The 18,925-nt window shown below is 37.9% G+C and overlaps 1 protein-coding gene across 4 annotated transcripts; it reads right to left on the bottom strand.

The window, feature by feature from the left end:
• Positions 1-10: 10 nt before the first annotated feature.
• On the bottom strand, positions 11-18,122 carry LOC131790770 (transcription factor AP-2-epsilon-like). 4 transcript variants are annotated; one of them, XM_059108043.2, is made up of 7 exons: positions 18,008-18,122; positions 11,225-11,776; positions 8,674-8,743; positions 2,698-2,914; positions 2,410-2,528; positions 1,542-1,683; positions 11-1,029 (listed from the first exon to the last, which is right to left on the bottom strand). In XM_059108043.2, the coding sequence occupies exons 1-7, from the start codon at positions 18,020-18,022 to the stop codon at positions 768-770; spliced, it is 1,377 nt and encodes a 458-aa protein (XP_058964026.1). In that variant the 5' UTR covers positions 18,023-18,122; the 3' UTR covers positions 11-767. The 4 variants fall into 4 exon arrangements, with proteins under 4 accessions (XP_058964026.1, XP_058964025.2, XP_058964024.1 ...); XM_059108042.2 differs by lacking the exon at positions 18,008-18,122 and adding an exon at positions 16,900-17,013; XM_059108041.2 differs by lacking the exon at positions 18,008-18,122 and adding an exon at positions 12,103-12,628.
• Between the last annotated feature and the right edge of the window lie 803 nt (positions 18,123-18,925).

Genomic DNA, 18,925 nt, shown 5'->3' with positions numbered 1-18,925 from the left:
AACCATAAAATTCTTGACGAGATGTGTGTTTAATTTAATCAACCATTCAAAGTACAGACCCTAACGTCTTGAAATAAAAACCACTAATTATGAAAAAAACAAGAAATTTATACCAGCGCCTAAATATGGGCATCCTTTATTTATTTATCTTACAATGTTTTATTCGTTGAATTTTTTTGTCTCAGAGGTGAATTCCAAAGATGATAAAGTAACATCTCTGTATGACTGGTGACACCTGTCAAACCTCCAGTCGTACAAACCTCTCTTTTTATGAACAATTTCAAATTGTCCTCTCTCCGATAATTTAAGTTGCAATAGCTTGAAAGTCTTCGGAAGGTTTACTTGGACTATTTTAAGTGTTGCTCTTTTTGGAGAATGGTTCAGTCCGCAACATGCCGGTTGCAACATGAAATTAACAGCGACTAACAGCCACAATAAACCATAATATTTAGCGTTTGAATTTCAGTCCTTGCTGAGCCTTAAATATATTTCATACACAACAGCAATAATGTGATACTAATTCGTCATGTGTACAATCCCCCTCCCACCCCTCCTTGTCAGTTTTTGTCAGATATCATTGTGTCAAGAAAGTATCGTAAATCTTGGCTCTGTTCTATGATTATAATATATTCTATACACGTTTATAGTCCTGGGACGGAAGCTTCGTAAGCCCATCTGTAATAATACACTATCTAAACTAGGAGATGGATACAAATTCTATTTCTTTTTTCTTCTAAATATACAGTGAATAATATTTATCTGTTGACTCAGGGCTCGCCGTTTTTTACAATGTTTTGATTTCTACTTCCGGTACTGACGCCGTTTCCTTCATGGAATTTAAGCAGTTCTCCTAGGTAAGCTTGAAAGGCATTCATGGCCGCGTTTATCGCCGGTGAACCAAAACCGTGGGTCACTAAGCCAAACTGGTTAAGACTACGTAATATGGAATCTGGTAGGTTACTGTTGGGTAACCTGGTCTTAGGATAGGGGTCCTGTGCAAGAATATCTTGTAGTTCCTTTGTCAATTGTCTACAAAAGAGAGAAAATAACGTCAATCAGACATCTTCCTCATGTCTCTTAAGTCATGATATCATCTAGAGAATGAATGAATTTAAATGTGACTTGCACCTATTTATATAGGAAGCCATTTTAAGGTCGAGTTATTTGAACTTTGGCATTAACTTTGTTCTAATTCCTGTTTGCTTGTTTCGCGCTTTGTCAGTTTCGCACTTCTTTCTGGCCTGCGTGAAATACTTCGTTTTCCGTTCTATGAAAAACACAAAGCGAAACGCGAAACAGAAAGCACGCGCTTCAAGGTGCGTTGACAAATATTTGGCCTAACATACCTAAAAACTTCGTATAAATCACTAAAATCAGTGAGAAAGACCCTCAGTGGTACATGAGACGTTATTCTCTTAGTATGCATATATTAGTTTCATTGGAAAGGCAACATTGAGGTAGAAAACTACATGGTGAACTAGGAACACACTACATGTATTTTATTTGAACTACGAAGTCTCGGTTAACAAAGTGTTACGTACTTTGCTGCAAGAATTGCGTTTTTTCTTGCTTGCTGTTCTGATGGTTCTGAATGTTGTCTGTACTGTCGCTCGGCCAGCTGAGCTGCCGGAAATTCTGATTCACACACGTAATCAAAATCAGCAGCTAAATGAGCTGCTTCACCTGTGACAAGGAAACAGAAATTACATAAAAAATAGGGCGGAAATTAAAAAAAAAAAATGTGGGCACATAGAAACAGAAAGTTAACGAAGCATATTTTGTTCAATAGTTATTTAAAATGAGATCCAACGTTCAAAAAATGCGTCTTTGCGATAGTTTTTGGTGGACGTTTTGGTCAATAACCGCTGTGTGCAATGTATAACAAAACTAAACTACAGTAGTCACAACAGCAATCATGAAAATACCCACAGGTGCTTTAACTAACTCAAAGTACTACGAGAAATCTGTCTGTAGCCTAAGCATACAGAAGGCTGAGTCGCGATTGGTTTTAGTTTTATATCTGATTTTCCGACGAGTCATAGAGTGTAGTTGATCAGTTTTCAATTGATTGTCAAAAAACTGGAACTTAAGAGATCGCAAGGGCCAACTAATGGCCAATCATAACTAGGGATAACATAATAATTAGCCAATGAGAACTCATGGTAAAAACAAGCAAACTACCAAAAGCGCGGGAAAACGCGTGTGATCTATACACGACTGGTATCCGTTTTACGTCTGATTGGTTGAGGATGGCGCTAGTTTTCTGAACCAATCACAGAGCAAGGTAAAGCAAAATGAAAGTAATCCCGGATTGTTTCAACAATTAACAGAAAGTTCTCGCAACTAATTTAAAACTAGGTTATACATATTTAACTAAATTTAGTAAGTTCACTTATTTTCCAAAATTACCTTCTACAAGTGACGTAAGTAGCGTTACTTGAGCTGCTTTTCTTCTTCCAGCCGGAAGTGACAAACCGATCTTTTCTAACTTGTCACGCAGACTTTTACCACCATTCTTAGACTTCGCCCTAATTTAAAAATAAAACATGTTAGAGTTACTTTTAAGTTCTACTGAAAATATAGGTAGAGATAAAAGTACCTGTCTATCTTAAGTAATCCTAATCGTAACCTCTGTATCTTAAACAATTCGGCCCAACAAAAAAAATTTCAAATTTGTCGTTGGTTATCCGAATTTACCTCCTAAGCACGCCACCCAACAGCGAAGCATTCAAACATTCGGGATGAGAAAGTCGCCGACGTATCTCTCCTACAGTGACTTTGTATTTTGAGGTGGAACTTAGAAGGGACAATCGGCCTGGAACACAACAGAACACGTCGGAAGGATGGACAGGACTGTCGGAATCTGCTTCCTCGCGGGAATCACGCTCAATGTGCTTTGCTTTATTGCTGTGACCTAAAGAAAAGATAACGGAAATCACGAGTGCAAGATATTCAAACCACGTTTTCATCATTAAGTTTTCCTTCATATGCTTTCACCTGTAGTGTAAATGGAAGATTCCTATGAGTTTATGTAAAAATTATGAACAAGTAGATTTGTCAGAGAAAAAAACTAGTACAGAAAGAATATGATGGTTTACAAGACTTGACAAATAATCTTAACAAGGCTAGTTGTGAAGGGCTTAAGACAAATTCTATTCCAGACAAGTGTCCAAGTATCCTTTGCTAAGTGCTTTTACAAGCAAAGCTTGCGGCGGTTTATAGCTCAAATTAAATTTGAACAGGCTCTGAAAATTATTGCCACCTTGCATCGTTGTGTGATTTTTAACATGGGGGACACCGATTATCACCCAAAAAGTGTATGAGAAAAATCTTATGCTGTTTTAAGATCATGTTGAAAAATAAAAATCACTGATTTACGAGTGAATGTATTTAGGGCTTCAGCTTTAATTACAAGAATCCAGGACCCCCAAATTGCTAATTTTGCTTTGAAACCGTTTGGCAAACCAATTTCTACATCATGTGAAATTCTAATGATTCCTGCCATTTTTTAAGCATAAATGTAAGATTTTTCTCTCATTGTTACATCTCAGCTCTAATCCCGCTTTAAGTGAAATTCGTTTTTTTGCTTGCGTTCTCATTTCACTCACGTTTTATCGTACCATGGTAAACATCCCATTTCACATGATGTTATCAGTATAACGTTTTCGATTAGTTCTTCCAACTCTTTTTTGTTTTTGTTTGCTTGAATTGAAATTCGCGTTTTTTTGCGCTCCAAGTGTCGTTGTTTTTTTTTTTACATTTGCTCGATGTAAACTTCTGTTTTCACTTATCTTCAATTTTTCATTGCTGTAAAGCAAACTACATGAATACAACTCACGTTCTTGAACACTTTTTATTGTGGCTACTAACTTTTTGCAGGCTTTGTTTTCACGTTCTTTAATACGATTCACGTTTTTTACATCGGAATATTTTGTTTTTGTCCATTTTCCTTCTTAAAGAAACACCTTGAAGGTGCTTCTTTGAAACAATAAACACCTAATTAATCCTAAATTTTAAGTGAGGAAGCTTTTCCATGTGTTTTGAGCTGAGAACGCGGAAAAATTACTAGAACCAAGCGAAAAGTGATCGACTATGAAAAAAACATACGTACCATGTTTTCTAAATAAAGTAAAGTATGGCTGGAGGGAAAGTTAGAAAAATCAGGTGGAATCTGTAACTGTTATTTCTTTAACGTCAGGTTTATTTCAATATTTTTAATGATTTAAGATGCTTTAGGAACAAAGGCTGGTTACGCCTCTTCAATGTAATGGTGGCTTTTAAATCTGGAAAATATTGTCCGGCGGTGAGATTAAAGCCCTGTTTTAATATCCATAGGCTTTCACATATTACACTGTGTTTTTAATAAAGTTTTATAAAATAACGATCATTTGTAAGCCCGAGTCTGAGCTTAAAGAATAAAGCCCTCGGAACCGGTATTGATCAAAACAAACGACAAACACTCATCAACAACGAATTATATAGTTGTTGGTTTGACACAAATGGATAAACTCGGATGTATAGCAAAAAATTTATGGATTAGACTTTTTATTAGAGGGGCTATAGTTCGCTAGATTATTGATTTTTTTAATTCGTTTTTCTTAGTTTTTGAAGGAAATGAAAGGTAATGCGCCTGAAAGGAATAAAACAGTTCCGAAATCACAGTTTTATTCTGTAAAATGATTCCCGCATTTTTTCTAAACTGTGGTTCCAAACAACCAATAGTGATTTGTGAAATGTTCCCTCCTACTCCCTCAGGCCGTACTGCCCGATATTAATCTTTCAGAGAACTTGTATGAGAGACATAACTGACTCAAGACTGTCGTGATCGGTATTATATCAATCTCACTTGCACTGATGGAAACTAGTTAAAATGAACATTTACTGAATGTGCACCTCAGATAAAAAATTGCAACGTATCTGATAAAAATTGAAATAAAATGGAAAATAATGCTACAGGCATTTTGTGGAAAATTATTTTATCGAGTCATGATTGGAACTTTCTCTAAAATCATTCGTTTGGAAATGTGTCGGGGAATGATGTCAAAACGCAGACTGGCAGAAGACAATGACACATGTAAAACCGGCGAGGTTCACCAAGCTCTCCCCCTACAGCTGAATTTACACATGTTGATCACTGAAGCATCTAATGGGCAGCGTTTTAACCAAACAAGTACCGTATTATAGCTGCAAGGCAAACTGGCTTAAAATAACACACTATAAAATATAAAGAACGTGGCGTTAAAATCTCGTCCAAAGTGGTTTTAATTTGAATCAACTCGTAGTACTTAGCACTTATCATAAATAACCTATAGTGTTGTGAAACATCAACACATTCAGCAAAACTTGTTGCAGAGTTACCAATTAACAACACCTACTGTGCGCGTAAAAGCAAGTAACGGTAATTTAGAACAATGAAGGCGAGAGGTGAAAGTGTCTCCATTTCAGTTTTGACACGTTACTAGGTAACACTTAGGTTTTAAAATATTGAAATGAATAAAGGGAGGCCTGAAAAAACACGGTGTTAATTTGAAAGGCTAAATTGGAGTTTTGTCTGCCGGCTGTGCTACACAACACTTGGCGACCGCACATACGGTAAAAAATGTGACTTTGTAAAATGGTTGCTTTCAAAATCAGACAAAGAAGAACTTCCTTTTTGTTCGACAAATGTGGTCAAACAGCGATGTAAGAAAACGTTCCGCCCCTGTCAGTATACAAACTATTAAGGAACACGAATAAGACATGTTGCAAGCACATAACGACGGCATTACAAATTCACAAAAGATGCCGACAACTTAGAGAGCCTTAATAACACTTGTTGTGGCGTCAGCTTGATTAAGCAGTGTTTTATAAAGGTATTTTTAGCACTTGAGTTGGTTTCACGGTTCAAGCAGTTCGAACATTGTGCACGAAATGCCAAACCGATAGAGACAATTATGTTTAAAGCACTTGATATGCAAACAAATAGTCTTTTATTTTAATTTTGTTGTTTTCGAGTTGTTTGCTTACTTATATGTATAGGTGAATTGTATTAAAAGGAAAAGATGCGGCCATATTTTCTTGAAGAGATTTTCTGTTGTTGTGTTGTTTACCTGGTAAGATTTCTGGAGATACTATCAGTTACTCGAAATACTAAATTCCTTAAAATTAAATTGTGTAATAACTAGAGGTCCACTAAGCCAACTTTAACGAAACTGAGCTGTTTTATAACACTGGCTATATGACGCAGGCGAAAAGTGATCTGATTTTGGATGATTCTAATGCGGAAAGGATATGTTTTGTTTTAGTTCTCTTACTTTTTTGAACCCCCGGTGAGAAAAATTTGTGAGTCCCGATGATTTGTTTATGCAATAAACAATGTATCTTCAAGGTCATATAACTTTACCGGTCGGTCAGCAAGTGATGTTGAGGAAAAAAAAAGGAAAGTAAGTAAACACGTTTAATAAAGAAAATAAAATTTTAGCGTAGACTGGAAAGAACAAAAGGAAGTCGTGGAACAACAAGTCGAAAATGTGCATCCTCACGTAAATAACGTGATTTTTTTTGTACTCCGGGGCAGTTGGTGGTTTTTTGTCTAGAATTCACGTGTTGGCAATTTTATTTTCTTTAATTCTCCTGTAAAACGTGCTGTCACCCTCATGAACAACCTTGTATTCTCTCTCTGCCAAATATCCGGACAGACTTCAACTTAATCATGAAATATTTATAGCTCTGTCTCCCACCTGTACACTGATTCATTTCGACTTAAAAAGCGGCTTTCAACGGCTTCCGGGCGACTTTTCAGGCAGATGTTGTAATATTCTTTGGAATTACCACTGAAATAATACTAATTATACCAATAATAATAATAATAATAATATAATATAAAAAAAGTCTCGCCTTGGAAAGACGAGAAGTGAAACCGCGGGTGGTAAATTAAAGGTTGTGAGGGTGCAGAATGAAATAATTGTCGAGTCGCGGCATTTGAGTGACAACTCTGTCACCTGAACTCCTTTCGGAAAAAGACACCGAGTTTCAATAAACTATTTAACGGAATAAAGTTTCAGTCAAGAAGCACTGATATAATTGTCGCCGATGGCGTTTACTCCGTATACTGACAGTTTTTGATAAGTTTTCTAAGACTCGTGACAATGTGCCAGCATGACAAAAGTAAATAAATGAAATGTCCAGTTGAGACTTCAGAGATAGATTGGGATATCATCAAAGATTTTGATGCACTGTTAATAAACTTGTGGTTTAACTCACGCTGTTCTTGACAGAATGTTAAGTCCACATCGACTACAGTCTGATTGCTCACTTACTTAATATGTTATTTCGTGGAGGAAAAAAAAAACTCATAACTAGATTGTTTCTCGAAGTTCAAGGTGACTCATGCTTACAAATTTAAACAGCGTGTATTTCGAAAGCATTTTGTGAGTCTCGTTGATGACACTATTAGATAATACATAGAAGAAAAAATTTGAGTAAAATTTCCACAAACGGTTGCCTTCAAATACAAATATTTTGTCAGAGAACACTCCAAAATTGAAGTCAAATTTAACGCCCAAGAAATAATTATTTGAGAACAGTAAACACAAAATAGGCCAATTAAGATTTCAAGAGACGAAGCAAACTTTTAAATTACTTTTGTACGCCTCAGGAAAATCAGTTTTGCGTAAGTTCAAACCTTAAATTTTATACCGAAATAAATCGTCAGTATTATTTCACTTTTTAATAGCAATGAATGATGACGAAATTTCAAGGGAAGACTTTCCCCTCGAGTTATTAAATAGATAATACTGTTTCATCATAGCGGCTTAAAGTGCCCTGGGAAGTCGCAACTATAAAGTTTATTTTTCAATTCAGTTGCCTCAGTTGGTGTGGGGATATCCATTCTTTCAATATTTTATGTTGTATTTCTCGTCAACGGAAGATCGATGACCAAAGCTAAATATTGTCTCTACACTAATGATTGAAAAGATAAATAATTTTACCGGATTATTTTATTTAAGAAAAATGGTATTGACGAAATTCGAGGTGTAGTTTTAGAAGCTTGGAATGATGCTATTGAAGAGGAAAGAAGTTCGATTTAAAAGTGACACGAAAACCTCTATGGACTTATAAATATCTTTGACAAGGAGCGAAAGATTGAAAAGATTGATGGTGTTTTTGTTTGGCATAAAATCTTTCTTTAATCACTAATATAAAACGAATGTCCTACGCAAAGTCTGCTGATAAACATTTTCCGTTTCCTCCGAGCTTATCTAATACGAATTCAAAGAGAGCTTTTTAATGATTTGAAATCAAGAAAGATTACTCAAGTTGTACTACAATTTTGAAAAACTTACAAAGGAGTTGAAGCTTTTTTGCCACGAGTAGGAAAACTCCTTGACCTAAATTTCTTATGTCCTTTGTAGTCACAAATACGAACATCAAGATTTAAATATTAATTTCATAGAACAAAGTTATTCATTTTAACTATCTGGTGGAAATTTGATCCCAACGTTGCTAAGTTTAAATGTTACAATATTTTTACCTCGTCGTACAATAACAGAGGCAACTTAGTTGTATCGAAGACTTACACGAGCACTCATGATTTTTCTCTTATATCAATTATTTTCTTAGACATAAACACCACAAATAAAAGCCTCGCTAATGTTAAAACTATAGGGAGTGGCTAAATGAAATTGAGCTTACTTTCTCGAGAATTGTGATGTCCATGTTGAAGTTCACCGTTCTTACTGCTCAGAGCTGAAGATCGATGGTTCTGTTGGATCAAGGAATAAAATTTTAATGAAACTCGTATTTGAGGTTTTGTGCATAACATATCTTAAGTCTTTATCTAATTACAGAGAATACCCTCGCGTAGTTTTAAAATTTCTGTTCTGAGAAATACTTCTGATATTTATAAAAACTTTTCTTGTTTCTATAATACTTCACTTTCCTTTTTGTGCCACTGTTATTCGAAATATCATTCGCCTGAGTCAGTAGTCAAACTTTCTAAATTTGAGTGTCGCGCAAAAGCGCGCCAAGGAGATCAAAAGGAAACGTTTTTGCTTGAAGAAAAAATGTGTTATTGGGCTTGAAAATGGGTTCGCTAATCGCTTCGTTCTTATTTGAAAGCCTCAGATCTATTTAATGCTTTCCGCCCTTTTATTGTAATTTCTCGAGCGCGACTTGGCCGGATGCCTGAGACTTGCAATTTCTGTTTCGTAATTATCACGAAGGAATATTCGCAACGCTCTTCGCAGGCGATCAATAGATGGCTTTGTTCGCGTGCTTGAAAATCACTTTTAAAGCTTTACGCAAACTAAGTAAATGAGATTAGGAAACACAGTGGTATTTCACACTTTTAGAAGTGGCTGTGAAGTACTTTAGGGTCAAGATTTATGTCATTAAACGAAACACGAATGGAACAAACTGCTAAACACAGCCGTACGAGTGTAAACATCAGCTGGCGCATTGATCATTGAGAAGGAATTCTTTAAGCGCTTAAATTTTCCTGGTGACAGAATACGAAGGTGTCAAACAATCGATATGTCGGATATTTTGAGTGGAGTTTTTCACGGGGTGAGCAGTACTGTGGTTGTTTCATTAATTGCTCCCCACTGCGAGCCCAAAGTTAAGTCCGTCTAAACATAACTGAGCCATGAACCACGATACAGAAACTTATTGATTGCGCTACGCGCGCCATGGAAGCAAACTGAGAAGGCTGTTGAGAAAGACAAAAAGATTTGTAAAATGTAGTCAAAAGAATCCCCACCATGCTATATATTTTTATCGTTTTTAACACAAAACATCTTTCTTCATCCAACGTTTGCCATATAATAGTTCTTTGCGGTTATAAACGCCAAAAGAAAATCATTCGCTACGCTGATGTATCCTTCGTGTTCCTTACTGCTTGCTTTTCGCCCGTGTACTACCGGATCTCTTTCGCGTTCTTCTTTAAAAGAATCTTTGATAGGAAAGTGATTTTCACCTCGCTGTGTCGGTGTTTAAATTTTTCCGTTGTAAATTCTCGCTGATAACCGAGTGTTTCGAATTTATTTACGTCTCCTCCCCGCATGGGGTACTTTACGACTTCAAGATGTAAATTTTAGGCTTCGTTTAAATGCTTTTCCTATGAAATACTTTCTTTCATTTTGATCCCACAGTGTTGAGGAAGCCACGCATAAAATCTTTTGTTAGAGGATACTTATATCTTTTTTCTCTCCACGAGTAATATTCACCTGGAAGACCTATCACCTGGAGAACATTAAGTGAAGCAAATCGTTTGTCAGGGGTTGGTGAGCGAGTAGTTAGCATTTTGAAAGCTTTGTTTCCTATGAAAATAGCCCCCAGAAACTTCACTCATTAACATCAACAAAATCGCGGAGAAAACTGTTTGGAGCGAACAAAAGTGAAGAAAGCTATTCGTATTCAAACCACAGGATTTCAGGCTGTTCAATCCGTTTTGTTTCCATGCTTTAGAGAGTTCTTTGAGTAATGTTGTTGTCGTGACTTATGCAGTCCGGCTCTCGTGTTATTGATCACCGCAACTGTTTCACAAAAACACGCACATTGTTCCAAGTTGTGGGGAGCAAATTTCTCAGTCATCAAACTTTTACACGACTCCAGTAAACTCATAAAAACAAACTAACACCGCACGACTTTTCATCGCTTAACATAACGAATAAACTTCGAAGGCAACCCCAAAATGTGATAAGGCAGTCGAAGGGCTGACAAATATAGCCTCAGTTATGTGTAGATAGGAAAATAGAAAGGAAATTTGCGTTGAGTGTCGGCTATAACCGCGTCAGGAATAACGCTACAGGCTTTATAAGATAATATTGACCGGGGGACTCGAAATTGTCACTTGTCCCTGACCTTGAGATTGTCGTATCTCCGATGTAGTTTGCTTACATGTGCTAACTGTGAAACATCATTCACCACCTAACTGACATTTTTGATCGCAGATGTGTACATGTGGGCTTATTACTCGGCGGTATCTCGCAATGCTCTTTATCTCTCGCACAAATGTTACAGTTCTGTGACTGAGGAAAGGCTAAGATTATTATTTTGCGTGAAACGTTCTTTTGCGATTTCTTGCCGTCGCATTTTTGTTCCCGTGTTGCGTCACGAAGTGTGCAAATGGCGGAGAGGAAACAAGGAGCGTGGTTATCGCAAAGTTGATATTCTTGAGGCAAAGAATTAGAGGTAAAATACGTGGTGTGTGGCTAAAAGGGAAAAAGATGACACAGTACTTTACCTGAGATTCTTGAATGTTACCCGGTCCTATCATGTCAAACATATCAGGCCGCCTAACAGCTGAGTAAAGTTCTTCTCTACTCCTTCTCGCGTGTTCCATGGCCGCTCCAGCAAATTGGTTCATGTGTACTTGTTGTAAAGCTTCCACCTCAGAGCGGGCTCGGAGAGGATGCCTTGCTTGATGCTGTGAAGGTTGAGGATGTGTTGGGCCAGCTAAGGGTTGATGTGCTCCTCCTGCTGATACTGGGTGAAATCCTGCTGGACCATTGCCGAATTGTGATGAATGTGCTGCTTGGAAAGGTTCGAGAGGGTGCGTGAAGTCGAACCTTGGCTGCTGTTGTTGTTGATAATGCAAAGGGTTGTATTGCGGGGCATAATATTGGTGCGTTTGTGGCTGCATCGGCGAGGAGAGGACAAAGTCGTGAGGTGGTGTGTGTGAAAGACGAGGAGCGCACGAAGACACTAAACCAGCGCTAGTCACATTGGCTGATGGCGAAGAAACGACTCCTGTTCCACTAACCGTGCTTACACCATGGAGCCCAAGGACTCGATCCTAGCAAGACAGGAAACACATATGGATTTAATAACTCTATTATCTTATGAAAATAGCACGCGATGTATTATTGCTACTGATGTGACCCTCACTAGCTAGGCGCACTTACGACATCGGCTCGCAATTGAGGGAAGCTTTCAAAGCTGTTGGGAAATTTTCTCACCGCCATAGGATGAATCGAAGAGACGTCAGTTAGAGAGTCTGTGAAATGATCGAACACCTCTTTACAGGTTCTACTGAGCGGATCAAGTGTATTTTGACAAGTGCAAACAGCGATCGGCGCACCACTTGACTTAGTTTATAGAATATACAGCTTATATCCTTACCTCGGAATCGATCAGTTCAAAGGCGGATGTAGCGTTCTCTGTTCTCTTTGAATGAGATGAGGAAGGAGATAGAGGAGTCAATGGTGGCGACAGGTCACGAGTTTGCGAGCGTTTTCTCTTACTACCTGCTTGTCTAGGCGCTGCTTGCGTTGTACTGTTCGTACCTATAGGGCCCAACTGGGACGTCATAATTAAGCTTAATTCACGGTCGGTGCTAAATGTTTTATAACCCCGGGCTCTACCAGTCGGTGGCACAAAACGTTAGTCAGTCACGGTAGGTTATGCCTTCCACACACTCACTCCACTCCACAGCGGCCAAAGTGTTCGATTTTGCGCCAATTATCGCCTGAGGGAAATCTACTTCACGAACGCACTTCAAATACGGTTTAAATTTCGTGCAGCGGCGAAGCTTTGTGATCCATCAGGTCGCACCGATCACTTTTCAAAAGATGCTTCTGGGAATTGACAAGGGCTTGAGTGGCAAGCCAGACAGATTTTAATTATTTTCTGTCGTATTAAAGTTTCCAATTATTTGCAAATCAATTGAGGCCCCCCGATGCTTTATAGTACTTGTGTACACTTCACCTTGTTGGCGATTGGCAGATTAAGAAAGCAAATCGTATAATAATGCTATCCAACACCCAATAATCTATGGTATATAAACAGGCAGGCGGAGCCTTGTCACAATTTTCACTGATCCTTTTGTATGTTTGCTGTCTTTGTTTGCCCAAGCAGTGGGCGTGAGAGAGCCGTCAAACGCTTAACCGAAAAGTATTCGCGCACCTCGATCCTACCTAACCATGTCCGGGAAGGTAGACGCTGTCAGGATGCGGCGATTTTCACGTGGAGTAGAACGACAGCGCGGATGATGTACAGCTCGCTCGGCTACGCGTGATTAAATTGGCAAATGAAAAGTGACAAATGCTTCCTGAATCGTGACTTAGAGCAGGGTACGGTTTGTGCTCTGAATTATACCAGATTAGATGTCGGTTCCCTTTGATGTTCACATGCGAACCATAACAAAATGAAGCTTCTGAGACTTTTAACTCTAGGTCAAAGAAAATTGCAAAGGCCCCCCAAAAGAACGCCCACTTGAGGAACAGGCCATATGTTTACATCAGTTAAAATGATCGGCTTTTCTGGAGTGATGAGAAGTTAGTTGGTAGACCGTAACACACTTGTTAATGCTTGAGTTGGGCGACGCTCTGAAAGCTTTCTGTGAGGTCATTTATCTTTTGATAATCTTTATTTTGAAGTGCTTGTAAACATAAAGTAGATTTGAGGCTAAACATGGCTAGTTTTCTGTTGGGTGAGTTTCCAACTTAAAGCGTAAAATTTTGAACAGATTTGATTAATTATTCAATAAATGGCTTCTTTTATTTCATTATGTCAGCGAGATGTCTTAATGACTTTTACACCCGATGCAAGGAAACTCTGAGACCGGTGAAATCCCTCAAGTAAAAGAAAGCGCTTACTCCTTGCAATGTTATCCTCTCTATGGCAGAGGCAAACACATCTGTTGTAGTTTCGAAACTGACCTTTAGAAATACTGAATTTTCATCTTTCAAGAGCTTCTTTCCACGCGCGTTTAGCCAGCTCTAGCAAGATCTCACAGTAATTGTGTCTTGTTTACAAGTGCTTAGAATTTGGAAAGGCGAGAAAATTGCTCGATATAATTAACCCCATAGGATAAACCGGATATTTTGAACCCAAACAGATCAATATTGAACAGAACATCACCAATATTTGAGATTGAGTTACACGACGGCGAAGCCTCTGTTTGCCAACAAATACTTAAAGTGAATTCTCAGCAAACATTAAGAGCAAACTTTAAATCAACAAGTTCGTGCGCGGTGTAAGAAAGCTAAATAATGTTTTTATAAAGAGCACTCGCTAAGCAGCTCCAATATGATGATACCTTCGACGAAGTTCTTGCGTGTTATTCAAATTATAATTCTCATTGAAAGAACCCCGCAGATGTAAGCTTTTGTCGTGGGACTCCAAGATCATGTTATTTATTTTAGAGCATAAGCCCCATGCTGCTCTAACATGTCTACACTCAATTTGCTATCGAGCTCAAGTTCCCTAACATTTTTCTGCTAAAGTCGCCAGAAATACGAAGTTCTTTGTTTCTTAAAAGCTTAAGAAAATTACATAGCGGCAACTTTCGTTGAAATAATCTATATGCTAATTATTTCTTTTCAGTAAGGCTCTATGGTTTGGGTTGTAGTCACGAAACCTTAGACAACTTCGCGGACATATTTTAGATCATTCTGAATTATAGATAACAATAAGGCGCTGATGAAGACATTTTCATGAACAAAACTAAAAGAACAAAAAATTTTTTTGTTAAAACTTGCCTTTTCTTCGTTCTTTTTAGAGCTATTTGCATATTTCTCCGACACGTAGACAATGTTTAAAATGTTTTGGCTTCTACGAATGACGCTGGTATAAAGAGAATTCAAAAATGTTTTTTGTTCCAAGATTTTAAGAGGTACCAATTATTGGCACAAAGTTGGTTTCCTTCCGATTTGAAAATACTTATTTTTTTTCTCGCCTCTTCCTTATAAGTTACTTGATTGGAAAAAGGTAGTAAAAGTAAAGTGAATCCAATAAACACGATGAAGTTTGCTCTCGCGTCACGGGTCCTTTCGTGTACAGGAAAAACTTGAGCTGTACAAGTCTTTATCAATCACCAGGATTCCTTGCCCCGAAAAATGAGTCAGATTTTCTTTAAGCGTGATGATCTATGATGATTCTCTGCTTTATGCTTCAGTGACTGACTCCAAGCGTTATTTTTGCGGTTCGGAATTGTTACCACGTTTTCTCGCAATCATTTAAAATTTTGATACATTGTTTATACGCGTAGAGTGATATGCAAAATATCTTTTTTTACGTGCGAAACATCAGACTGACAAATGGCTTGCTGCACTGATCGATCGGAAGGCCACCGGAAAGGCTTTAAAGTATCGACTTACACACTGGATTTATATGCTAAAGTGTAACCTCTTATGTTTCAATGAGACACTCCTCTGCACCAAAACACTCGCATGAAAAGGTTTGCGACATAGCACGCTATACTTCACGTGCGAATCATACAATGATTGTTCCCGAACGAACGAGCGAGGGTTACAAGGTTGAAGATCGAAGTATCATGTATCAGTCAGTTGAATGCATGTTACAACAGCCGGACTTTTGATATTGTTTGCTTAACACTTGTTGTCACTTCGTAATAGATTATACAATCAAACAACATGCGCCTAATCGTGAGCAAATTATGAGAAAATCGATCGCGTGTGGTGCGAAGTGGTTGTCACAACGCTTCACGAGGATTCCTAGGGTTGGAGAAATTCAATTTTTCGCTGGAACTTTTAACAAAAGAGAGAATTTTTGTGCGTCTTAAAATAGAAGCTGTTGTTGATTGAGAAACGTGGGCAATGCGAATAAAAGTTATTGGTATCACAGAGGGACAGGTTTATAAGACTAATATTTAACATATATATTTGAATTAGCAGTCAAGACTTCTTGGAAAAACAATGTAATAGGTGACGAGTTTTAATACTTGACACGTAACATTTTGAAACTTTTGACATCGCTTCGGTGACAAAATTTTTTTTTATGCAATAGCTAAATGTGCATAAGAAAGGAGAGAATTCTTTTATTGTATTTCGAATGAAAAAAAAAGTGTTAAATGTCTAACTCTGTATAGTTTTTTGTGCGGGCTTTTTATCTTTACCCCTCATAACTGTGGCTTGTCTTTAACCACACAAAGTACGAAACTATTCAAACCACACAGTTTCAAGTTTCATAATTAGCCGAAGTTCTTTCCCTGCCACACTTTTCTAGCAAGGACAGACTATTGTTTGAAGGCGACATACGAGTTTTTAAGCCGGAACACAATGCGGAATCTTTGCTTGAACCAGCTGGACATAGAAAACGCCATGACGAGGAAAAAGGGTAGAAAATTGTTGAAGTATGCTATTTCAATCCCTCATGGCCACTGGCCATGGACTGTGAACATACGCAAATTGGGTACGGAAGTCGAAGAGGGATAAGGCTTTTGCGACTAAATCACCTTGGAATCCTGTTAGCACACGCGGTAAGGAATAAATACCGGAATGATTCAAGATTTATGTCTTCAAAACAAGGTACCTCGTAGACATCAACAGAGAATTCGCAACTCGCGACAAGCAAGCACACGTATCTAGCAAGTATTTTCTTTCATTAATCTTCATCACCTAATGGATGCAATGTAATTCACCTCTGAGATACAATTCAGTTGTTTTAAACTTCGATGAATTTCGTCTCACTTCCCCTAGTTTTCAATGAATGAATGAATGACGTTCCAATAGAAAACCGGAAAAACATAACAACAAGCCGCCACGACTCACTTCAGTTCAATGCTAAGAGCGTGACCAAATTGCTCGAATCTCTGAGCGCCTTGAAGGCATTTTGAATTGAAGGATAACTTTGACACTATCCATAGATCAAGAGGGATTCTTCAAAAAATTTTAATAGCTATCAAAATATAAACAGTTGATTAAGTGGTGTGGCAGTTAAGCTGTCTTTTAACGATCTGTTTTTAGCGTTTTCGTGTCGCAAGATAAAACAACTGGGACGAGAAAAGGCGGTTTGCAAGAGACGTCATTACACAAGCTAACGCAACGGAAACAGCGTGTATTAAGCTATCCCGGACAGTTTCAAATGAGATTAGCGCTTACACTAACAAATTCTTGTAAAAATAAATGTCTGAAATACTGTCGGGGCCAAAAATGTGGTTTTTTAGACCTTTCTTACCTTTCGAGGGATCTTGACCGCTTTCATCGACTTGCAACTGTAATCAGCGGCCTCAACACCGCGGGCTCCAAGAGCACTTGGAAAAATGTTCACATGCATCGCGGAAAAAAAAACTCGAAAAGCAGCGGTAGTGGTTTGTGCACCTCTTTTGCTTTGGAAGTGAATTGGTTGTCAAGCCTTTATGGGCTTCTCTGAAAAGTACCAGCTCGGCAATACACCGCAGTCGAAAAAAATTTCCAGAGCTGAATTAGAGAATTGCGTTGTGCTTATAACAGACGGGTTCACTTTGCATATCCATTCAACGTGGGTCAAATGAATCACCTCGTGTCCTAATACTGAATATTTATAAGCAATACATCTTTAGACCTGATCAAAAACACCCTCTCCACTAAGAAAACAAATACAGCTTTCAAACACAAATTCGTCAACTGAATAAACACCACTAGCAGTGTTAAATTCACCCATTTAACATGCCTTTTCTCCCTGGACCACGCCGAAAAGACCTGAGTGAGAAGAAAAATTTTGTTTTGCATCTAAAAATCTAGAAAGGGGGACGAAAGCTGTCTAGCCATAAATACTATTTCTTTTGATGTAAAATGCAGATTATCGACGGAGAAATACTAGTGGGGAAATTTTCCCCTAAATCTTTATCACCAAGTATTACCATTAAGGAGGAACTTTCGCAACCAATTAATCACGCTCACGTTTGAAATTTAGTAGCACGCAACCAAACCAGGGTCCAAAGTTGTTTGATGCACATGCATGATTCATTCTCTAAAAGTTTACATCGACCACCTTCACATTTTCTAGCGGTGTTAGATTTCAAGCGGTTAAAAGATTTAAAACAGATAATACCTGGTAATTCTTATTGATCAGACTAATTTTTGACGGTGGTGTCGTTTACTTAACCGGATCAACACCGACAGTATTCAACACTTGTCATGGTAAACGATATTTGCACACATCTGTTAGCTGGATTTCTCACTCTTTTTAAAATTTGACTGTTCAGCTGTTATCTCTCTAACGAAGTGGATTTAAAAAAAGTGCAAACAACCCACTTAGGTTGGGAACCATGAAAAAAAAATGGATTTTTTTTTCTGATACTTACCAACAGGTGATCCATAGTCTTGAACTATGCTTTGCTTGAGTGGATATCTTAGCAAAAAACCACCACAGTTCGGTGACAGGTTGATAAGTCGAGAGTACGAGATTTAGATGTTGTGATAAGAAAGAATGAAATATTGTTGGGAACACGTTGGGACGGTGTCTAGGGTACAGAGTTGGCATGGACATTAATTTGTCGCCATAAAAATGAGGACAATACTTATTTCCCAAATGCTAATACAAGTAGAAATCAAACATTCAGTTTTTAAGTAAAGCAACGATTATTTGTCCAAAAAAAATAGTTTTTTCTCTAAGTTTTATTAAAAGCGGTTTTGAAAAAATTTCAACGTCAATCTTCTTACAGACTGTACCAAACGTCGATTGGGATATCATTTTTCAACAGCCAGCTTTTTCCTCACCAATTTCTCAGTAGATTTCGCTGATTGTTTATGCCAAGGTTTTAAGTGTCGAATTTCCACTTTGTTTTGACTTTTTCTCTCTTTAATTTTTTTAAACCAAGATTAGTCATTCTATACTGTTTGCTTTTGTTTTGAAATGAATCCACGCTTACTAAATTACTTTTGTTGCGTATTACAACACGCGTGGTTTTTGACGGGTTTCCGCAAGCTAAGATATCTCTGCCCGCATAAAATCTAGAGGTGAATTGAATTGGATGTTGCCTTATTTTTCCCGGAGTAACACCAGCTAACATTGCGTGACTGTCTCAGATATATTATTACCAAACATCGTATTTAACAGCTTCCCTCAGGTCAACAAGAAGTGATAAGTACTCTGAATATGAACGGATATGGTTGAGAGACATCCACTTTAAAATTTTTAATCGCTTTAAGGTCCGCCTGCGGTAAATTAGCTGACAATTTGGCAAGCCTAAACTTTACAAGTGGGCTTCCTATTGAAGTGA

The sequence above is a fragment of the Pocillopora verrucosa genome, chromosome 2 (genome assembly GCF_036669915.1).
Source record: "Pocillopora verrucosa isolate sample1 chromosome 2, ASM3666991v2, whole genome shotgun sequence".
Lineage (NCBI taxonomy): Eukaryota > Metazoa > Cnidaria > Anthozoa > Scleractinia > Pocilloporidae > Pocillopora > Pocillopora verrucosa.
The sequence above is the reverse complement of the archived record's forward strand: the minus strand, read 5'-3'. Positions and strand labels throughout refer to the sequence as shown.

Excerpts from the sequence above, each read along its gene's own strand:
- LOC131790770 (XM_059108041.2), bottom strand. The coding sequence starts at position 12,291 with ATGACGTCCCAGTTGGGCCCTATAGGTACGAACAGTACAACGCAAGCA. Across the intron at positions 8,744-11,224 it reads GTAACATTCAAGAATCTCAG|AACCATCGATCTTCAGCTCT; the intron begins GTAAAGTACTGT and ends TTGATCCAACAG. Across the intron at positions 2,915-8,673 it reads ACATCACAATTCTCGAGAAA|GTCACAGCAATAAAGCAAAG; the intron begins GTAAGCTCAATT and ends TCTTTTCTTTAG.